Source organism: Thermobia domestica, chromosome 9 (assembly GCF_964235325.1).
Source record: "Thermobia domestica chromosome 9, izTheDome1.hap1.1, whole genome shotgun sequence".
NCBI lineage: Eukaryota > Metazoa > Arthropoda > Insecta > Zygentoma > Lepismatidae > Thermobia > Thermobia domestica.
In genome coordinates this window covers 84,584,460-84,604,315 of record NC_137462.1, presented here as the reverse complement: position 1 = coordinate 84,604,315, position 19,856 = coordinate 84,584,460, and the positions used below count along the sequence as shown (strand labels likewise).

At 37.2% G+C, this 19,856-nt stretch overlaps 1 protein-coding gene across 2 annotated transcripts in view; it reads right to left on the bottom strand.

The window, feature by feature from the left end:
* Positions 1-19,856, bottom strand: part of skd (mediator complex subunit skuld) — a 259,399-nt gene that overhangs the window by 14,439 nt on the left and 225,104 nt on the right. For both annotated transcript variants that reach the window (XM_081771449.1, XM_081771450.1), the window contains 6 exons: positions 18,099-18,263; positions 17,135-17,327; positions 14,859-15,088; positions 11,670-11,861; positions 10,244-10,470; positions 4,182-4,324 (listed from right to left, as the gene is read on the bottom strand). In XM_081771449.1, coding sequence (XP_081627575.1) covers positions 4,182-4,324; positions 10,244-10,470; positions 11,670-11,861; positions 14,859-15,088; positions 17,135-17,327; positions 18,099-18,263 — 1,150 coding nt within the window. The remainder of the gene's footprint in view (positions 1-4,181; positions 4,325-10,243; positions 10,471-11,669; positions 11,862-14,858; positions 15,089-17,134; positions 17,328-18,098; positions 18,264-19,856) is intronic.

Genomic DNA, 19,856 nt, shown 5'->3' with positions numbered 1-19,856 from the left:
CTAAAATAGACGAACATGACGCTCCAGGATATCATCTAAATACCACAAACCTCGTGATGTGTGGCTTGTGATGGTACCCCGTGGGAAGATTTGATTTTCAGTTTAGCGTCCCTTTCAACAGCGAGGTTTACGAGGCGTGGACCTACAGCTTAACGTGGGATCCGAACCACAATGAGCTCCCGAGGAGCCAGTAGGAAGACATACAAGAACGTGCAATACCACAAAATGATCCCACTTCACACCCTGATTCCTCTCTGTAATAGTCCAGTTGAGTAATATTAGCTGGAAGGAACCGCGTACCACGCTCTCTCCACATGAATACACATCGAGTCACTGGTAAGACTAAACTAGGATTAAACCGTGAACAGGACACGATCACCCTTTGTTCCTGGGTCCATGCGTGATATTCTCTGCACCAATCAAACAGGCTTTTCTTTGCAGTGAGGTCAATGAAACACAATTGGCTGGTTGTCTGGCAAACAGGTCTGTATACCATAAACCTTGAAACGGGTGTGTCTGAGCAGCTACAAGATCTACCGAGATTTGAAGCGATGCTTTGTCTCTTCTGCCTAGTTGTTTGGTGTAATTCACGGTGCTTTTGAGCAGTGGTACTCCTTGGATGGTCTCCATCAAACCTCCGAGAGACTTTTCACCCTATTGGAATGGTGGCCTGACCTTTGGGATGACACGCGGTAAGATATCGAGTTCACGCGATATTTCCAATTGGCTCTGACACCTGTCTAGTCGTCCGGTGATTTCTTCATGTATGAGGTCATCAATATGGTTTCTTTACACCACTATTCTGTCAACAATACGGCTGTGTATATGCTGTAAGTGACTTGTGGGACATAATAGGGATAGCAAGAAAATTTCAGGTCTGAGTCATTCGGTTTTGGATCCACTGAGAATCAGGGACCCGGATTTACAGCCGAGATCTGATACCCGAAGCCGAGGGCTGGATATTGTGAAAGGTGTCTAAGTTTAACTGACAGTACTTTTCTTAACATTACAACGCATACAGAATAAGATTCTATTCAGAAGATTATTATAAATATTGACCATGATTCTCGGTGTCGTTGCTGTCTGTCATATCACTCTGAGGAGGGCAATAAACAATGAGGTCGTTTATGATAAACAAACGCATATTATATATATATCAGCACTTTTTTCCTTCCCCTCCAGAAACTGCTTTACAGCTTTTTCTTCTTTGCACTGAATGCAGCTGCTACCAACAGAAGCTTTAAATAGGGTATTTCCAGCTCAATCCTGAGGTGCTCGCGACGGAAAAAGGGCTTGTCTTCGGAGAAACAATGGCTAATATGATACAAACAAGTAGGAAATCAGTGCTAAATCCAGGTTTTCTTGCAGGGGCGGGTGAAAGAAAATTTAAGAAGTCTGAGCCTGACAAAATAAACTATTTGATCTTAGATTGTTCTTACATGAACATTCAACAAATGCTTAACTAGTTGACTTTTACCGTTAAAATTTGCATGTTGAACTTCCCAGTTTTGACTTTAGAACTGTTTTTACTAATCACTTTTACCTAAGAAAAAAAAAAGTTTACATAAGAATTCATCGGTTCAGGAAGCCCAAGAATACAAGACAATTGTACCCGACTGCTATTCTCGCATCACCCACTGAAAACCATTCTGGGCGGTCTAGCTCTTCGAGGCTGTACTATCATGGAGGTACTTAATTAAAACCATCGAACCCTTACGCAACTACATTTGATGGAGTAACGTCTCTTTTGTTCAGGTGGTGTATTATGACACTGAATACTTGTTAACGTCCATTTCGGTATATTTTCGCGACATACAGGATTTTTCTAAGGCTGATTTAATTTCAAAATGAAGAAAACATACCAAGGAAGTTTACGTTGATTTATTTGTCACGATATAACGATTTTTTCCTTTCTAGAGCCTAGAATACTTGAAGAGATTTAACGTCTTTAGCCGTATTTGCTTTCATCAATTACCTTACATATATATTTTTTTCTGAAAATCTAGGTGTGTGTGTGTACGAACATGGTTAGAAATCTGATGATCAAAAAATTTCGGATTTGGGTTGTCTGATCCCAATATTTGCCTGAAACTCGGATATTTCAGGATCCGGTTCTGGTCGTCCTTAGAACACAACTGCTGATATGATAAAACAGTGCTCGTCACATAACCGACGACAATGAGTGAATATAGCACCACCCGTAGCATCGGGATTCATGTGTGGTGAACAGCCAAGAACTCGTTCTCTGATAAACTCAATGCATTTACGACTGTTACCAACAGAAGTTTTTATGGAATTTCACACTGTTCTCAATTCTGCTCATGAGAGTATCCCCGATACATATTACTGTCTTCGAACCTTAAACTATTATTGTGCAAGGGAACCAAAAAAAGTTCTTGCAGTTCTTGACATCCCACTAATCATGCGCTTACAGAGAGGAGAATAAATGACGCACGTGTCTGCCAAGCGATTGCGAGTTAATCTGATCATCGACCTCCAGTAATGCAGGCACGTTGTGCACACAGAGTAATCATAGCTCGTCCAGTGTCGAAGAGAAATGGAAGTATCAAAGCAGCTTGCTCGCGAGAGTTTGTTGTATGAATTTAAAGTGAGCCTTTCAGTTAATGCAAGTCAAGGTATTCGGGGATAACGCCGTAAACGCATAGTCAGGTATTGGTTTCAGAATTTTCGTTCGGGGGCTGTGAGCCTTTCGGATAAACCTCGCAGTGGACGACCGTAAGTGTTGAATGGCAAAGCCCTAAAAGCAGTCATCGAGGACAACAGCGGTCTAGCGTGTGATGAACTTGCAGAAAGGTTCAATTTCCCCTGAAACAGTCAGACTGCACCTGCATGGGATACGGAAAACAAGCAAGTGGGTATCCCACACATTATTGGCAGCTAACAACGAACAACGAGTAACAGCCTGTTTGCCCTTACTCACTCGGTACATGAACACCATCTTGGATCGCTTACTCACTGGTGACGAAAAGTGGTCCTCTAAGATACTCCCAAGCGTATCACACATTAGTTGACGCTACGTAACCCTGTTCCTCACATCTCAAGAACACCTCTGCACCCATGAAAGGTTATGCTGTCTGTTATGGTGGAACTGTCGGCAGCTGGTGCATTACGAAGTCCTTCCCTCTGATCAGACCATCACTGCTTATCTCTACTCTCAACAGTTGCAAAGAGTGCACATGCATTGCGACAGAAGGAGCCGGCATTAGTGAATCACAAGGGAGTGCTGTTCCTGCACTACAATCCTAAGCCACATGTGGCAAAGAGGACCTGGGAGACCTCTTAGCAACTTGGCTGGCAGAAACTGCCATGCACCATATTCACCGAACCTTGTGCCAAAAAATTACTACCTATTTCATACTCTCGCCAACTATCTTTCATTTCCGTGGGAGATCCTTCGCAACTGGGGGAGACCTGCGGAACGTACTCACAGACTTCTTTGCACTCACGGTCGCCGAGTTTTATCACCAGAGTATTGTGTAGATGCATGAAAGTAGGCAAAAGGTGTTGGATACTAATGGAGATTACTTCAAAACCTAAAGATACGTACCGTCCACTGTATTGCTCTCTGTTGATCATTACTTTAGAATGGCAAGAACTTTTTTGGTTACCTTTTAATACTATTTGCTTTACTGGCTTTTCTACTTATACAGTTTCTTACTTTATTTGAAATTATTAGGTAAGTAATTAAATGCTTTACACTCCTTAAATAAAATCTGCCACAATACTAAATTACAAGTTCACTTGCAACTTGAACTCCCATACTCATTAATTTATTCGCATTTTGAAATTTAATTATTAATAGTTTAATTTTCTATATTAGTATATACAAGCTTAAATCACTGGCTTTTGTTGACAGTAATAAAAGTTTAACACACACACACAAATCAATGCACCTTGTTTTATGGACAAAACCATTTAAAAAATATAATCGGAGTCAGAATCTAATATTTTCTTAACCTAGGAGTAAGTTCAAGGCACCACCACACTACTTGTTTTAATTAAAGACAAAAATAGATGTTTTGAGTGAAATACGTAAGCTTATAGACGACTTTCCACTGAAGTGGTAAAGGAAAGTCACAAAATTATTGCTACTTGTATTCTAATATAAATTCAGAGCTGTAATGTTCTGCCACAGAAGTTTATATTTTTATTACTATTACCTTTTAGTTCTCCGTGACCTATCCTACCGACTCGACCCACCACTAAACGCCATGGTTGAACACTCTGAGACATCACTCCCAATATAAACTCCATCAATTTCTGCAAACCGACACGACGTGCTGATGCCTTTTTTCTTCTACTCCTACAAAAAACAGAAAACAAGATATATATATAAAATTTACTTTCATTCCAAGTGACAACGTTCCAAGTTCGATTTAGGGGGCGTGATTCGTATCTTATGTTACAATGTGATCCATGATACGAATCCAAGAAGAAGATTACAACAAAAACAAAAGGATTCAACTTTGGCCAAGTAACCTGTTTAAATTTAAATTAGATTTCATAAAATTATTTCCATATTTAAGATGTTCTATCTGCTTACAGTTAGAAACCAAACAGAAAAATCTACATAGGTTCTAGCTCACTCACAACTACATTTGTGACTGTTTTTGTCAGTAATTATATAACTCCCTATTTGTAAGTTGTATTGTTTGAGTGACAATAAATATTAGTACCTTTCTTTCTTAGATATGCTTTTCACAATATTAAAAAAAAAAAAAAAATACTTTCAAAAAAAGGTAAACTGTTTGTTTCCTCGTATTGTTGAAACAACTTTTTTTTATTATTATTAAATCATCATAATTTTGTCACAGAACTTTTCAAACATTTTCTTTTAATATCGTAATTTATCATCCCAAAACAAGAAAAACTGGACAGGAAAACCTCGGCTAGTCTAGAGTTCAATGTATTTTGCTTTGTAATTTCAATTTTATTCCAAAATCGTGTATGCAGGTTCATTTGACATTTTCCTGCAATTTTGTTACATGACACGTCAAATGCAACAAAATATTACTATTTTTCGACAGGTTTGTTCGGATAAATGAGGCAAACAACAAATAGTGTACCTACATTAATATATACAGATGGTCATCAGAAAAATGGAAACACCTGTAGTTGGCAACACGTTAATGTATGGGTTGGCAGTGGTGTCGTGGCGCCCGCAGCGCCGCACCGCTGGTGGTGGTGTGTTAGGTCGGTCTCCATACTACGTCAGGCGCAGTGGAACAGCAGTGTCCAGTGGCTGCAGCAGACGGAGGTAGTGTTAAATGGGAGACCTCTCAGTTTTTCAAAGAGGGCAAATTGTTGGTGCGCGGTTATGTGGAGTGAGTATGATGGCAGTGGCTACTGTGTTAGGTGTGTCGCGTAGGACAGTGTCAAAGGTGATGACGGCCTACACAACACACGGCAAAACCACATCGGGGAAGCGGAACAGTAGGCGGAAGAAAATCATGAGTGACAGGTCACCGGGTATTAAAGCGCATTGTCACGCAGAACCGTCGTGCCACTGCGGGGCGTGACGGAGGAACTCAATCAGCACCTCCCCCACCGTTTCGACAATCACAGTCCACCGCGAATTACATGACATGAACTTACGGGGTCGTGTTGCACTGGCCAAACAGCTCATCAGGGACCATAACGCTTTCGCACGCCGCAAATGGTGCCGCGACCATGCAACTTGGACCGTTGAGGACTGGAAACGTGTGATATGGTCGGATGAGTCATCCTTCACCCTATTCCCAACCACGAGCCGTGTTTATGTGTGGAGAACGCCCAAAGAAGCTTATGATTTGCAGTGTCTACGCCCAACTGTGAAACATGCCGCCATATCATGGTTTTCATTGGGTCCTGTGGTCACACTTAGCGGACGTATCACTGCCAACGATCATGTCGCAATTTTAGGAGACCACTTGCATCCTATGGTCCGGATGTTGTTCCCGGACAATGACGCAATCTTCCAGGATGATAATGCACCCATTCACACAGCTGGCGTTGTTGCAGCGTGGTTTGAGAAACATTGGGATGAAGTTCAACACCTCCCCTGGCCCGCCCAATCCCCAGATCTCAACATAATTGAACATCTGTGGTCCGTCTTGGAAACACGACTCAGGCGACGATTTCCACCTCCATCCTCTCTCACAGAACTGGCCGATGCCCTGCACGAGGAATGGTGTAAAATTCCACTTGCTACCATTCACGACCTCTATGCCTCCATCCCACGTCGCATCAAGGCTGTTCTGAAGGCGAAAGGTGGCCCGACACCATATTAATCTGGTAAGTTGCCATTTCATTCAGGTGTTTCCATTTTTCTGATCACCATATATATATATATATATATATATATATATATATATATATAAAAACTCTATGCTATTTTATTGTCTGGAAACATGGATTGAAGAAGAAGGTAAGCATCTCTACACAAATTTTAACTATCTTTGCAGTTAATGAGTTTAAAACACCACATAATTTCAGCAGCTGTAGCTTCTTACGGCAGGATTCTCTAATTTTTCAAAGTTTTGCAACTCGACGAGTAGCAATTTCCCTAATTTTTCCAAGTTTGCCACCTCGCGATTTATATACAAATTTCCAGGTCTATATACCTAGTCTTACCATAAATACCTTCCCAACTTTTGAAGGTGACTTACTTCCGCCCGTACAAGCGAGCGACGTCAAGAGTGGTATCGTGAAGCATCAGTCATTGCTGGATGATCTGAAGAAATGTAAAGGTGTCAGTTGTATGTTCAAGATGGAATGGGGCAAGTATGAAAGTCGTGTGGCCGTGATAGAGTTGCACAAGGTAGGTAGATCACCAAGGGAGATTTTCAAAACCCTTCAGAAGCTGCAATTAGTAAAAATCGTTTATCGCACTATCCAGCGCTTTGTTGAGACTGGAACTGTGAAAGATCGCCCGCCGCAAGCCAGTTAGGAAACAGTCAATAATGACTTGGGACTCCATGCTTACAAATAATGCAAAGGACATCTCCTGACAAATGAATTGAAGCGCCAGGGACTTACTTAAGCGTTACGCAGCCATTGGGCACCGACGAATCCTTTTCACTGATGAAAAGATTTTCAGTGTTGAGGAAACTTTCAATGCCCAAAATGACATAATATAAGCCATATTCTCTATTGGTGGTGAAAAGACTCCAAGGATACAGAGGGGTCAGCATCCTGTCTCACTTACGGTGGACAGAACTGGAGCACACAAGGCACGAACAACCTAACAGTGGCTGGAGGCAAATGTTCCGGACTTCATTTCCACTCCATACTGGCCTTCTGCAGATTACAAATTGTGGGTCAAGCTTCAGGAGATGGTTTGCAAGAAGAGACTCCCAATAATAAAAATTTAAAGCGGCCTCTTCCGAAGGTAGCTGTATATTTTCCAGTTGATGTGTTGTATAATGCAATTGATGAGTGGCCACGAAGACTTAAGAACTTTGTGCATGCTAATGGTGGCCATTTTGAATAACGATTTGTTCTTTTCGTTCATAATGCATCCATGTAAATCATGTTATTAGGATATAAAATATCTCTAACCATTTTGTCAATGTACTTAAAACTTTGGGACAGTGTTTATGATAAGATTAGCTACATGTATTGAAAAAAAAAAATTTTTACTAACCAGGGGCTGGATTTAATGCTGGAATGATGGCTTTAGTGATAAGTAAATAAATATATATATATAAAAAAATAAACCGATGCTGGAGTGACACATGATCTGACTCAAAAATAGATCGAATTTATATCTTGTGAATCTCTACTGGAACGTTACCAACCCAAACTATTTCTGAAGTAGTTGAACATGAGTAACGAAAAGTGGATAACCTACGAGAACAAAGTCTGTTCCAAAGCACACATTGATGTCCAAGATGGCTGTACTGTGCGTTTGGTGGAATTAGATGAGTATCATACATTACGACCACCGGGACTCGGATCTGTACTATCTACAATTAGCGCGGGTGCCCTAGTACACGTCAAAAGGAACGGTCGGAACTGGTTAACCAAAGAATGTCGTGTACTACACTAACAACGCCAGATCGTACACGTTTTTAACGACCTTGGAGATTGTGAGAACTTGGCTGGGGCTCTTAATGCATCCACCATATGGCCCGAACAGGTCAGACTCATTTGTTTCGATCTCTGCGAAACTCCCCAAATGATCTTAGTTAATTTCCAAAACGGCCTGTGAAAACTTCGCGTTACTATTTTACCAGAAACCACAGAACTTCTATACCGACGGGATTATGGTGTCGCCGGGAAAGTAACAGAAGATCATCGAACAGAATGGTGCATATGTGGTTTCATAGTTTTTTAAAATTTTTTATTTAACACAACAGGCATAAAGTCGAATTACAATGCTCACATGAACTATGATTATAATAATCCAATATAAATGTAATTTTTGATACAGTTACTTCTATAGTTTTTGAAAACCCTTGCTAAAACAAAAATGGAGCAAAAAATTTTATACACACTATTCATGATGTTTTCTATATAATGAGTAAATGTTAGCTTTGAGTCGAAAATCACGCCTAAATTTTTAACCAAATCACAATACATGTATATCAATTTTGACCTCTGCGCTAACTCGTGGCTAAGCGTTAGCATACACGCCTTTAGCGTGGGTGACCCAGGTTTGATTCCTGGTGAGAACCTTGGGTCGGATTCCACGTTAAATTGTAGGTCCACATCTCATATTGCCTCGCTGCTGAAAGGGACGCAAAATTGAAAATCAAATGAAATCAAAATCAATTTTGATCTCCACAAGCTCAATACTTTTTAGACAACCTGATATAAGCATTGTACAATCCGCGGCAAAAAACCTGCAACATGAGGATGTAAGTTTATTGTGAAACTACGCATAACAGCACAGGGAATAAACATAACGTCTAAGTGGAACGAATCACGTCAGGATAAACCTCGGCCTCCTCCCGTGCACACTTATTTTGGAGCAAAAGACTTCGGCATTTCACAATAAACTTATATGCTCATGTTGCAGGTTTTTTGCCGCGGATTGTACATTTCATCTCACTATACAGAATTTACAATAAAATGGTGGTTATTTCGTAAACGGTTCCCCACACGGAAAAACAAAAATTCTACATAGAAGAATTACATATTTTGCGTCTTAAAATTATCAAGTGATCCCGGGACCCTACTAGAAGTCACTAAGGGACAAGCAGAGCACTCTATTTTGATGTGTCCTCTGACATTTCCCTATCTCACTTCGTATATTATTCTTTTATCTCCAACAGTTTGTGATTTACACGCAGTTCGTGAACATTTGGGTGTTCGAGAAAACCACCAAAATACTTTGGAAAATGAATCCTCGCAAGAAAACATGAAAAAATTATAGACCTACATCGGTTTACAAATGCGTCAATTTTGGAGCTACAGCCTGCGAAAAATTGGTCGCGAACCAACTCTAAGAACGAAATGTCGCACGCAGATCAAATAAAAGAAGATAGTGTTTATTTTGAGCCTATATTCCATTAATGTACCAATGAAACATGAAATGAAATCTTTAAGTTTAACGTCCCACGGTTATGCCGGTTAGGCTAAAGGAGACAGAGATAATGAGAAATGAGTGAAATGGTGGAATTAAGAAAGTGGGAGGAAACGGGAGAACCACGAGAAAACCCACAAGCACGGTGTTTGTCCACCACAAAGTTCACACGGCGCGAGCTGGGATCGAACCAGAGACCCCAAGCACTGGAGGTGAACGCTCTACCACTGAGCCACCGTGCCCCCTTAATGTACCAATGAATATGGAACGGGAGCGTCAGGGGTAACCACGCAACATAAGAGAAAATTCATGTGGTTTCCTACATATGAAAATGGTAGATTAAGCCAGCACAAATTCCACATCCACTAGTATATTAATTGAATCTAAGCACAATATAACCACTGTTCTTTTACATTTCCTGAGTGGGCAGTAAGAAAAAAATACACTACTACATTGATATGCACTTATATAGCAGTGTTGCCAGGCTGCAAACTATTTTGTGAATGAAGATAGAACATAATGACCAATCCGTCTCATTAAAGTTTTAAAAATATATGTATTTAAATAATAAAAATACAGGAATTGAAAAACATAAAATTGGTAGTAGTTACTACTAGTTTTTCTATTATAAGAACCAATATCCAAGAATTAAGTACAAGAATCACTACTGATGTTTCGAAAATATGAAATTCATTCTCTATTATAACCACTTACCTGTTAGGGATTTCGATATTAATTGAACATTTTTCTAAAATTTCTCCCCTATCATCAGTACAAACTGCTAACAGAAAACGTTGATCTTCAGACAAGCAGTAACTGCAATACAATACTGAGCAATGTTCTTGCGATGTTCCAAATGATTCTCCAGATTCTGTCTTTTCCTTGGTTGGGGCAAGCACATATGGTGGAGTGTATAAGCGATATGGAGAACGATTCTTTTCCTGAAAGATTACAAGGATTAACTTCTCAACACAAACAGTACAAGTATCTGAAATTCGTAATGAGAGAAGTGCGTTTTTATATTCTTAGTTGCGAATTTACGAACAGAATACTACATACAGAGAACTCACATACAAATAACGGACAACTTGAATATAAATACCGAATAACATATTATGTGAAGCAGATTATTTTAGGATTACTTCCTTTATTAGGATTACTAAAAACTAACACACAAAAAGAACTTACACACTTTCATTTATAGACATTATTTGTTACTTGACAATTTACCCTAAATACCAAATAACCTAATCACTACAATAAAATCTGCCTCAATACTATTTCGACCTTTCCTATTTACTGTTAAACAGCAAACCAATTTAACATTGTTCCCATTATTAATAAACAATAACTTCATTTTTTTCAAAGAAAACAACAAAATCTTTTTCTTTCTTTATATCCGGCTACTACTACTAAATTTACGTGACGTTTTCCACCAACAATATATTTATCTTTTTTCTGCTCCTTTGTTATGTTTTACTAACAACATTTCCTTTTGAGATAGCTGAAATGTTGAAGTGATGCAAGAAAATGTTTTAACTTGAAGAAATGTTATATGACTCATTTGATTTCTGTAATAATTCAATGCGCATTATAGAAGCATGTTCTGTATTAGTGTTGGCTATAATGTTTAAAATGCACGAAACAGGTCTACTCAAACCTGAAAATTTTGAGCTTCCTACGTAACGGAAAGTTGACTGGCGCTACTACCAGCTAAGATGTCCGTTTACCCATTTTTTTCTTGTACAATTTAGTAATCTTTAAGATCATTTGCTTACTTCAGAAAACAGAGAGAAGGAACCGTTCTCATATTTGATGGCCAATAACTCCTAAACTAAACGCTTGCACATCATAATATTTCGCATGCTTGTATAGCAGTCAAGATCTATTACCACGCCAAGTTTGATGGATGAATTCATTTCGGATCCAGATGGTTCAGTTGATCTCGTACAATCTATAGTGTATTTGAATTTTCAGGGACCATAAATGAAGGATGGAAATACACTACCTACGTCACATACTCTTTTTATTTTTTTTTTCATTTTATTTATTTTTTTGTAGATTCAAGACTTACCTTCCATTAAAATACATCTTTCTTTCATAATAAATATGTGAGGAATGAAAGAGAAAAAGTACTCACGTCTTTATTTTTCAAAAACAGATCAGCGACAGCTGCTGGTCCAAAACCCGTGAGTGATTTGACATTTGAGGTATGGGCCAAAAGACGTCTACATTGAGAGAAAACAGACAATGCAAGAGTTCTCATGTGATCATTGTGTTTGCTTCGATCTCGGGACTTTCCCAATTCAACTATACTTTCCAAGGATATGATCTGAAAATAATAATAATAATTCATCTTAACACATGTTTCCCAATAAATTTAACTTTGCAAACAGATACACTACCATAATATATTCATCATACTACAATGTAATCAATTACAGTTACTAATGTTTACCTACAATTAGAAAAATATATAAACATATTCTAAAGAACCTCGTTAAACCCATCCAACAATGGGAATAATGAATGGTTCTGACACTCAATCGTAGCATAAGAACTTACAAGTGACAATGCGAAATTCTCACGATTTCTTTTATATTAAGCTACGCAAGAAAGTAGTTTCTGAAATATGAAATACAATGCAAATTGATACAAATTAGCTGTAGTGGACTTCGGTTAAGTAAAACCACAAATCAATATTTTAATTTTATCGAAATCTGTTTATTTCACGCATATGGATTACTTAGTTTTGTTTTTCTATCTGCTTGTTAAATTGTCCAGAAAAGCCGGAAAAGAATAGCGTTATGTCTACATATGTGAATTATGTTGTGTGTCTCCATTGTATAACTTCCGCGTCATGTAAAATTGTGTAATCCAACAAAATTGTAACGAACTGTAAGAACTTTCTGGTTACTGATGCCGACGAACGTTTCTCAAACGGACACACCAAGATTCTGGATTTAAGACACCACAGTTAGTACTTTCCCACGTTTTAGTACTATCTCTTCCGTGTATATAAACTGAGGACTTCCTTCTTTCAGGCAATTTGGTTTCCAGTATAGTTACCCGTAACTAGCAGACCAACACCTTAACCTTTCTCGCAACGCTAACTCTGAACTCAACCTATCTTATGAGAAGTAACAATCTCACTTACCATCTATCCTCATTCTAAGTCGCACTGGATAAGTAGTGAATCCAGTAGACTAAGTACCTTCCCGCTTCTACATCGCCTTTCTATACAACAATATGCTGTCGTAAATAAAAACCTGTTGTTGACGATTGAATTAAATATTTTTTCTTCAGTTACATGTTACGTCTCGATCTACTGCATTAATCATCTTGTATTTGCTACTTCTCTTTCTTCTTGAGATACAGTCAATTTCTGTGTTTAGTCTGGGTATTTATGTATTGTTAAGTTTCTAAGATAATAAATGAAAATGTTGAACTAAACCACGTAAACAATGAAACACAATCGCCCGCCTAATATATCTATAATAAAGCGTATAAACTTATTCTCAAAGTTGTTATTTATTCATTTTGAATTTCTTATGTCTTTACTACTTTGTATTAACTATTAGTTCGCACAATTGGGATTTTACAAAATTCTATTTTCCAGATAACGAATGCTATTCTGAAAAAATAAATTCGTGACCTGGAACATTATTCAGTGAATATTTATGAACAAATACGGGTGAAAAGAATCAATTTTGTCACATTTGTAGTCCCACAATTCCCTAATGCCTTACGGTTATTGAAAGCTCGTTGCTTAATATTTATATTTTACATTAAATCATTAGCTTAACGTCTCACAAACAAGATACCAATTATCGAGTTCATGATGGAAGAAAGAAAGGAAAGGAAGATATATACCAGGCGATTTCGTTATCAAATCATATTCCTACAAAAAATATTTATAAACATGCAACAATAATTTTGGACATGTGTGTACATTCCGCACAACAATATCACGCCACCGAACCTTAAAAGTAATAAAAGGAAGTCTTATTATTAACAAATTGAACCTGTTTAACTGCTGTTACTATCCATCTATAAACGAAACATTTTGTTCCTAGTCGGTGATTTTTATTTCCTTTCCAATAATAATAATAATAATAATAATAATAATAATAATAATAATAATAATAATAATAATAATAATAATAATAATAATAATAATAATAATCGGTCTGCACACTTCTTCCCATCTAACTTCCTAAATTCCTACCAGGTTTATCCTATACTTCTCTTACTCACTCACTACGGATTTTAATGTTCCTGCTCTATAAAAATTTCTTGTACTTCATGTTCATTTTACTTTGCTCAAAGCGCGTCAAATTATGTTCTGGTCCGAGGCTTCAGTGAATATTTATGAACAAGTACCTTGTTTATAGGATGAGATTAGCCTCAAGCCAAACCCTTAGTTGGAGAACCACTCCACGTAGTCGGACCGCAACTGCTTATTTAATATATTCTCAGCTCCTACTTGAGACACAGACCTATATACCGTAGCCTTAGAATACAGTTGCCGATATAAAAAGTATAACTGGAGCAGTAACTCTATCCAATCCTGAAATTTCACACGCTTAAGACTCAATACTTGACGAAAAGTATTTCTTTCCCACCGATATGCAAAAATAAATCGCCAGTCGAGATTGCTTCAGTGTTTGAGTGCTTGATGCCACATATTTCTTGGTTGAACTGGAAACAACAAAATTTTGCTCTCTCTACGGAAAAAGACACGCATAGAATAAAACGATACAGGACGCAATACTCGTAATTTAACAGAGTTATATATCAGGGTAAATTAGAAACCTTGAACTTTATAATGAATTTACTATAAACTGCGTCCATCCCAGAACGTAAAAATCAAACCTACTGACAGGTTAAATCTGGGAATAGTAATATCAAAAAAAGAAAAGCTGGGCGCCAGACCATACAATTTTAATTTTTTTTTCAAGTCCTGATTATTACTACTATTGATCTTTCTCAGAAGTTCGTAGTTTTCATACTTCATAACCAACTATACTGGAACTTTCACGTCCATTACAGTGTCTTAGCAGCAGTAAGGCACGAGATATATATTACGTAGACAATGCTCATTTTATCATGCAGAACGTCATTTCTTTTACAAAACCAATCTTCCGCATTAAAATGATGCTTGTACAACAAGCATTAAATCGATGTTCGTAAAAATGAGTCATTGGTTTAAATACAAAACTACCAAGAAAATACACTAAAATTATATATGCACCCTTAAATACACAGACTCTACATTAGACTGCTTTAGAACATTACTACTGCTTGCCGTAAATATATAAAGACTTACCTGAACGCTGATGTTATTACGGATATGTTCAGGAACCGAAGACAATACTGTTGTGAAGCACCGAAGTAGTCCTAAACAAGCTAACCTATGGAGATCGCAACTATCACTCCCGAGTGTGAATGGCTCTACCAGATACACAACAACAGCAGGTGGATCGCTGTCCTCTTCTTCATGATTCTCTTGTGCTGTTCCCGGGACCGATGAATCCCGTCCAAAGCTCTGATCACCATCTGCAAATGTTAAGAATGCCAAGAATGTGTACATTATATTGAAACCTGTAGAATCTGAACTAGTTATAAAATAGATTCCGAAGAAGTTAAAATTTCAGCTCTAACGTATCTGTTGCATTTTGACAAGACTTTCAAAGACATGGTTCAAATTCGCTAACATAAACTAAAATTTCAGCACAATGTTAAACCACCATACTGAACACAAAGCACATTCCTTGAATTTCAAAGCAAATTCTTACACAAAATTACGGAGTTTGTGAGATGAACGAAACTCATGGTTAACACATCTGAGTTTTCGGAAGTATATTATTATACGAGAAGGTATCAAAACATTCGTCCCATCACCTAGAAGGAGTAGAATTAGGAATCTTGTCGGGCATGCATCTTGTATCTTCTAAGGTGCAATGATTTACAAACTTGAGGCACAGTACATTACCATATTCCTGTATTTCCATGGCTGATCAGTCACAATGGACTGATTGATATATATGACCTTAAAAGACGAAGGGAAACCAGTTTGCTGTCAACGTAATCCTTTGTGTGTTCTGGGACTGTGTGGGGACCATCACAACAGACTATCTGCTAAAGGGTCAAACTATCACTAGTCAGTATTAGTCTTATCTCTAGCTCGGTTACGAGAGGAACGAAGACAAAACGTCGAGAAATGCCCAGCAAATGGATGCTGCTGTTGACAAACAATGCATCCATAGCAAAGAAAGTGCGGTCAGAATAAGAAATCTTATTACACTACACAACACAAACACCGGAACCAAGTGCTTAAAAAAAAAAAAAAAAAAAAAAAAAAAAACCCAAAGAACGTCATTTTGACAGCAAGGATGACGTTATCTCTGAAGCAGCTATGTGGTTTCAAGCCCATAGTGCAGACTTCTACAAAAATGGCTTACGCAAGGTGAGGGACCGCTGGCAAAAATGTGTCACGGAATACGGTGATTACCAGAAAGGATTATCATTATCATGGTCTCACAAGCATACGCAGTTATTTTGTACTAGGTAATTGCATGAGAGTTTTGATACTCCACCGTATATAAGCAATCTATGCCCATTTGTTTAATTCCTTTCAACTCATGCATAAAATGACACAAACATTATGTTCATTATCTTCTGGTACCAAGTTCTTTACGTGTAAGTATACAACCTAAAACAAAACATAGTTATTTGCTTCATAGTTGACACAATGTTCTAACATATACAGAAGAATTTTCCCCTTTTCCAGTCTAGAAATCCTGCATTACTTACAACCAATGTACACCACGTCTTTACCACCGAAATATCACTTATGTTTGAAGTCTTTTTATTCCATTGCAGTGCAAAGGTGGTATAGTTTCTCCCACGTGAAGAAAATCTAAATATAATTCAAGCTTTTTTAACATGAAAAATTTAAGCATAAGTTTCGATTTTTCCGTAGCTTCTGACTGCTGAAAGCGTCATTAAATTATTAAACAATATGTATTTTATATGACCCATTACTAACTTTTCTTGTGTTCGACAAGTTAATAAATTCATACAAGTGCCTATCGAACATGTTAAAAGCCCGCGATGAAATGAATATTTTGGTGGATAATGAAAGTGTTCGACACTCCATACACAAATACCATAAGTGTCACGACTTCGATTAAGGATAACCCAATCATTTTTTTTTAAAAATGTAACTACTTATCTTATTATAATAAAAATATTTTGCTCATCTTAATATTGCGTCTTGTAATGATGGCTGCTGAAAAGATGGATGGTTGTTGATGTTTGTGTCGACTTACATATTCCTCCCTCAATATTTTATATTCAATTATGTATTTTAGGTCTTCTTCACATGCAGAACAAATTTAGGGATATTTTAGGGAACACTTTGTTACTCATTGAAGACATACGTGGAGAAGACGAAACAATTTCCAGATCAATTTTACATTTGAAAAAATGACCACATGAAAGCTAAAGTCTAATCAACTGAAATATAATACAGGAAAACAAAACATAAGCAATATTAAGGTGAACAAAATATTTTTTTGCAATCTTTAATATTTCATTTACCTTGCTGTTCTGACTTCGGGGTTGAGGGTGCTTTTTCTGGAACTTGGCCTTGGCTATTGTCTGGTGTTGAAGGAGGTGGCATAGGAGAAGGAATCGGTCTGTCGGTAGATGGTTTTGAGCCTTCTGGTGGATCCAGCAATGTCTTATCCATTGGAATTTGTGTTAGGTGCGGAGCCAAATGATGTCTGCATACCTGAAACCACAACAAATTACATAAACGTATGATGACTAATAACAGCAACACAGAGTTAGGCAACATGTATAAATAATTCCTATCTAAATGAATGAAACAATAAGAAAGAAAAATAATTTCTAATTAGTCACAACGAATCCTACTGAGCAGTATGTTGAAAGTTATTACATTTGGAATTTTGTATGACTATGAATTTAATTCTCGATGATGATTAAAACATCATTAATCGATCTTTTACATTATCTTATTTATGAAACAGTTAACGTACACAGTTTATATGACCAGAAACCTGTATAGCCTACCAATTCTTTACTAAGTTGTCTTCCTTACGCATTATAACCAAACTAAAGTTTTAAACAATGAATTGGGCTTCCTCATAGACATATAGTTAGCGTATGCGCTTTCGGTGCAGAAGATCCGGGTTCGATTCCTGGTGGAAGCTCACGTGATTACGGTTTCAACTTAAGCTATAGGTACACGTTCCATGTACCCTCGGTACTGAAAGGGAAACTAACCAATTAAACAATAACCTCTGAACATGTCTGACCAACTGGTTTGGAGTTTAGCGTCCCTTTTCGGAAGTAAGGCTATGTAAAACGTGCACTTATTCCTCAACATAGGATTCGAAGAATACAAGCTCTACCAAGAACAGAACCCGATCTCCTGCAACAAAAACGGTAACGCCACCTAGCCATGAGGATCCCCTATTTCTGAAAGAGAAACAAAAATTTTTCTAGTGTAATTACTTGAGAAAGGTAATTCAACACTTACTTGAGCATACAACTTGAGCAAGTTTGTCGTAGTGCTATCTCCCAGAAGAGTAAACCATTCATCGACAGGTTCCTTCGACAGCTTGCCTGCTGCTGTTTTACCAACGCGCAAAATACCATCTCGTAATACTTTAGTAATAGGACAATGACGACCAAGACGACATACCTGAAAGAAACGACATTGAGAGAAAGAAAGAAAAGAAAAATACAGTTCACATGTAAACACTGGAATAATAAAGTAAAGTAAAGTCGAGCTCATGAATCTCTGCCGCGATTCTAATTCTTCGTTGGTGCCAATCGCGGCAGAGATTCGTGAGCTAAGTTGTATACGACCACAGTCTTGTTAAGACACTTAATCTGTAACATTTTAAGATAGTCTTACTCTGTAACATTTTAAAGTGCGTCTTCGACTCATATATTTGATGTTTACATCCCGGTAAATTATTTTCAAGGTTGGTTTCAAACTTATCTGGATTTCTAAGTTGCAAAATTAGGTAAACTACTAAAATATTATTTAGATGTTTACTCTCGCGATGCATTTCAGCCTCTTTCTCAAATTTAATATTCAAGCAAAAGAATAATTACCAAAAAGTGCACATTTTCATTAATAAGTACACCGATTTCTTCGAAAAATTATGTGCTAAATAAATTAATTCGAACTAAGAACGACGATAAGATCAATCAAAATTAATACAATAATAACAGTGTTGAACGGAATCCTACGGACAAATTTTTGTTTGATACAAGTTACACTAATTTTAATTTTAAACAACATTTTATTAACTACTGACCATAAAAGTAAAATATCCAGTACAGTCCAGCTTTATTCACACAACTTGAAAACTTCACTGTGTTATAGTTGCTACTTAGTTACGAGTACCATTTCATACAAGTTAGATGAAATGACTCTTCTTACTAGGTTGCGAAGAGTGATTTTAATAACTACACCTTCAACAGAACGTACCGGAAGAGCAATATTTACTAAATAAGAAAGTTTTTTTTTTTTTTCTCTCTGACACAATGAATGAAAATATATTATTAACCATAGAGAATTCCAGAAAATTCTGAAACAATTCAAGTAAAAAGAAAAATAGAGTCGCTGCATCTTTCTTCGAATTCTCTTACTAAAGCCACAATTAACTGTGAAAACATGCTCATACGTCATATTACGTTAAGTATTATTACATACACTTTCTTTTTTTAAATACATTTTGCGTCTGCATCTATTCTGTGCGACAATCACTGTCCCTAGAAATGCTTCTACTATATAAAACCAATAAAAATATTTTAAAAAAATGCTGACTCTCGAACGTACATTTTCCATTATTCAGGATTAAAACACCTTTTAGATCATTTTAGTCAGGTTCCGCTTAATACAAGTAATTATATGAAACTATACACAAGAATTAACGGACTTATTTTTTTCTTTTATATACGCAAGCAATTCCACTAACCAGAAATGTTTCCTAATTATAAAATGAGTTTTTCTTAATCTGAAAACACATAGCCTCTCCAAAGGTGTAAGTAACATGTTCCCAGTTGTAGCTGCTAATGGGCACAAATAATGAAGTTATAGCAGAATGCAGATTTGAAAAAAGTGAATGTAGACAATGGCAAATCCTTGACATACATTTAAGTAATTTTAAATGTATTTAAGCAATCTGTAAGAAATTTTAGTAACATTATACATACCATAGAGGCTATTCAAGGCATTATCATCAATGTTGTAAGTAATGCAGTATTACTCGATACTCACTGT